The sequence below is a fragment of the Anoplopoma fimbria genome, chromosome 2 (genome assembly GCF_027596085.1).
Source record: "Anoplopoma fimbria isolate UVic2021 breed Golden Eagle Sablefish chromosome 2, Afim_UVic_2022, whole genome shotgun sequence".
In the NCBI taxonomy this organism is placed as follows: Eukaryota; Metazoa; Chordata; class Actinopteri; order Perciformes; family Anoplopomatidae; genus Anoplopoma; species Anoplopoma fimbria.
This window is the reverse complement of record NC_072450.1, coordinates 28,798,163-28,802,011: the sequence shown is the minus strand read 5'-3', so window position 1 is coordinate 28,802,011 and position 3,849 is coordinate 28,798,163. Positions and strand designations below refer to the sequence as shown.

At 39.0% G+C, this 3,849-nt stretch overlaps 1 protein-coding gene across 1 annotated transcript; it reads left to right on the top strand.

Annotated features, from left to right (window-relative positions):
- The first annotated feature begins 456 nt into the window (after positions 1-456).
- LOC129098848 (serine/threonine-protein kinase pim-2-like) lies at positions 457-2,899 on the top strand. The gene is given in 9 exon segments (XM_054607969.1): positions 457-520; positions 879-1,226; positions 1,326-1,367; positions 1,370-1,419; positions 1,510-1,557; positions 1,719-1,940; positions 2,031-2,208; positions 2,338-2,508; positions 2,808-2,899. Coding segments are annotated over 9 exon segments (1,215 nt in total).
- Positions 2,900-3,849: the final 950 nt, after the last annotated feature.

Sequence of the window (3,849 nt, the reverse complement as noted above, 5' to 3'; positions counted from 1 at the left end):
AAAAAAAAAAAGTTAGGGTTGTCAATTGGTCAGTTCCCCCAAGAGCTCTCTGTGTAGGATTCATAGAACAGTACAGTATATAAGAAGGACCATTGCTGTGCTTGGTCACTTGCATTGACAATATCTAACTATAATTTGTATTTATTTATTATATTGTATTCAATATTATTGTTTAACTGTATATTAAGAATTGTTATGTTCTGCATCATTTGACAATATTGTGATGTCACTGGGCGGAACACCGGGTCACAACTGCATTCCGTGAGGCTGTCTAGATGACATTCTATGGAACACCGGGTCACAACAACACTCAGAGTTCTTTACCTCTGATCAGTCAGTCTAACTCAGAAAGACACGGGAGAAAGACACAGGAGAAAGACACAGGAGAAAGACACGTGCTAACTAATAAGTAACGCATTTTCTCAAATTAATTAATTTGATCGTCACTTGATCATCATGGACTGTAAAGATACACAGGAGTGTGAGACGCTTCACTCTCTGGCCCTTGGAGAAAATCAAGGTGAGTGTGAAATCCTGGCTAAAAGGTGGGTTGGGCACCAACTCTAACTTGGTATCACAAGTTATAACAGTCAGTTTTGGGGATCCAGGGCAATGGTTTCCTAACTAAAAAGCAGTGTCTGATGCACCCCTTGCCCTAGTTTGAATAGGTTTGCGAACTGAGAGCAATTTTTGTGATTTTCCCTTGTTATGGGGTTTCAAGTTAATATATGGTAAAGACCTAGATGGTTAAACTATCCAGTAATTCATAAGGAATCACAGTTTGGAGAAAGATCTAGAAAACATAACTGCTTTTAAAAAATACATTTAGCGTAGCAGAAATGTATTTAATTCTCTCTTATCACACGCTCACATTTTAGACAACAACTCCAACACCAAACCAAGCTACAACCTGGTGGAGGATGCCAAGGATCAAAGGAGCAAAAGGAAGGCCAGCACTGATGAAGGATCTTCCAAGAAAAAGCTGAGGGCTGATGGTGTTACCAATGCTAGTGTGCCCTACAGTTTAATATCAGACTACTTCAGCACGAAGGGGAGCAAGCGGAAAGCTGACGCTGCTGAAGAAAGCCCCAATAAAAAGATCAGGAGCAGCAGTGTGCCAACTGACAGTAACTCAGACGAGTTTGTCATCGACAGCAGAGAAAGTTCATCTACTGATGAGGATGCAACGTACGACATGTATGACTTCTCAGTGAAAACCAGCCGAGGTAAACTGATCATGTGAAATAAAGTCAGCTTAGTCCTGATTTACAATTAAAGTCCAACAGTTTTATACAAATACATGTCATCTCTCTGTTTGTTTGCAGCTGAATTTGAAGCCAAGTACATTGAGCTTTCTCAGATCGGCAAAGGGGCTTCGGAGCCGTAATGGAAGGCTACAAAACCAAAGACATGGAACCAGTAAGTCTTTAATACTCACTCACACACACAATTTAGATTTCACTGCATCCTTAGAAAGCAAAGTAAAACACTGGTGTTTCTGTCTTTCAGGTCGCTATAAAACACATTATAAAAGAAAAGATCCTCTACACTGAAGTGGTAAGATATTAAATGTGTTGTTCAAATACCAACTGTTGAAAATAAGCATGATCTTCTGAAACATGTTTTTAATCTCAGTGCAAAGCTTTTCATGGAGTTTTCTTCCTCATTTTCGGTGGTAAACAGTGGTATGCATTTTTTTGTCTCTGTATATCCTTTAGGTCCAGAATGGAAATGTGTTGAAGGTCATCCATGAAGTGGCCCTCATGGTGAAAGCAGCAGGTGGAACTGGATCACCTGGAAAATCTGCAGCCATCTCCCTCCTGGAATGCTATGATCTGGAAGAGGAACTCATCCTGGTGATAGAAAGACCACACCCCTCCATGGATCTCTACAAGTACCGCAAGGCCAAAGGAGGCAACCTGGCAGAAGATGAGGCTAAGGTACTGATGCTACGCCATCATAGCAGCTAACACACATTGTCTGACTGATCAACCCCGATATATTCACTCCTCTGTTTTCTTCCGTCACAGGACATCCTGAAGCAGATGGTGGATGCTGCCATCGAGATGCACACAAATGGAGTCTTTCACAGGGACATCAAGTTAGAGAACACCCTCGTCGAAACCAGATCCAACGTCCCCCGCGTCCGTGTGATTGACTTTGGCTGCGGTGCCCTCGTTAGAAAGGGATATTACCATAAGTACATCGGTATGATATCTGACCTCTGCTCCTGATATTTAAACAACAGGCTTCTCCTCTCTATGTCTTTGTTCTTCTATTTCTGATTATCTCAGACTGACTCCCTCCTTCTTTGTGTCTTACGCTGTGTATTTTTAGGTACCTTCGCAAAAGCACCTCCAGAATGGTACACAAACGGAGAATACAAGGCCAGACCAACAACAGTATGGCAGCTGGGGGCCCTGTTGTACGACCTGATGCATAAGGATTGCTTTGAAACAATAGATTTATTCAAGAAGGGAGTTAAAGTCAACTCCAGTCTGTCCATAGGTAAGATACACAAACACACGTGTGTCAGTTAATTGAAATGAAAAAAGGCGATACTTAATACTGCGATACACTACAATGTCTTTGCACTTTTAGTGGTATCTAGCGGTTCAGATATCTTTATCTGCAGAGATTTTTAGATGTTAGGAGACAAAATAGCTGGTTTCAAATGAGCCAATGTTAAATTAAACCACCACTCCAAAATTAAGACAACAGACACAAACCAATTTTTCTAAAGGATATATGAGCTGACACTTAAATCTCTGATCTCCTGTTCCCTCTTTTTCTCTCTTGCTTTCCAGACTGCCACGACTTCTTGCAGATGTGCATGGACCAAGACCCCAACAGACGAGCCACCTTGGAGCAGCTACGCAGCCATCCCTGGCTCAGATAATCCACGACACACCTACTCATCCCTAAATATACATTTGATTATACAAATAATTTTATGTATATAATAACACAACATTTCTCAAATTAAGTCTAACCTGCATTTTTACAGATCCAAGATGCCTGGGGGCACATACCGGAGAATCCTGCTGACTACTACTAATAATGATAATGATAATGATAATGTTAATGATAATGATAATGATGTTAATGATAATGATAATGATAATGATAATGATAATGATAATGATAATGATAATGTTAATGATAATGATAATGATATTGATAATGTTAATGATAATGATAATAAATAGTAATAATAAATAATAATAATAATAATAATAATAATAATAATAATAATAATAATCTAAATAAATAAAGACTCATCTAATCTTACTTTTGTCTGGATTTATGTATGAAAGCAAAGTGTGTGGAGTGTGGAAAGCCTAAATTAAAATATGGGGGATAGAGTTAGAAGGACAAAAGTCTGTTGCATTATGCAAAGTGTAGGATACAGCTTCATTGAACAAATATATATATATATATTTCAGCCAGCAGCAGACATTTTTACCAATCTTTTTTAACTTCATGAATGCAGAACTTAATCTTAGGAGTACCACTTTAAATGAATAACGTAAACGCTAGCCCTAGCTGAGTCAATGTTAGCTTTGCTAAATAATATGAGTTTCGGATTTTTTTAAGTGGGCTTGTACGTATACTCTCGTGTTCTGCGAGGTAAAATGAATGTTCTTGTGCATAGAGTCTGGTGGCTTCTGTGCCGTTGCACCTGTCCTGCACCAGTGTTGACAGCACCGTATATACAGTGTAGGTAATACACTGCATTTACTGTATATGTAGCAGTGTCATCAAAATGAAAGTACGTCTAGTCACATGCAACATTCTTTTTAGAAGGCCTTGGAAAATTAGCATGTTGCCGCTAAAATATATGTACTT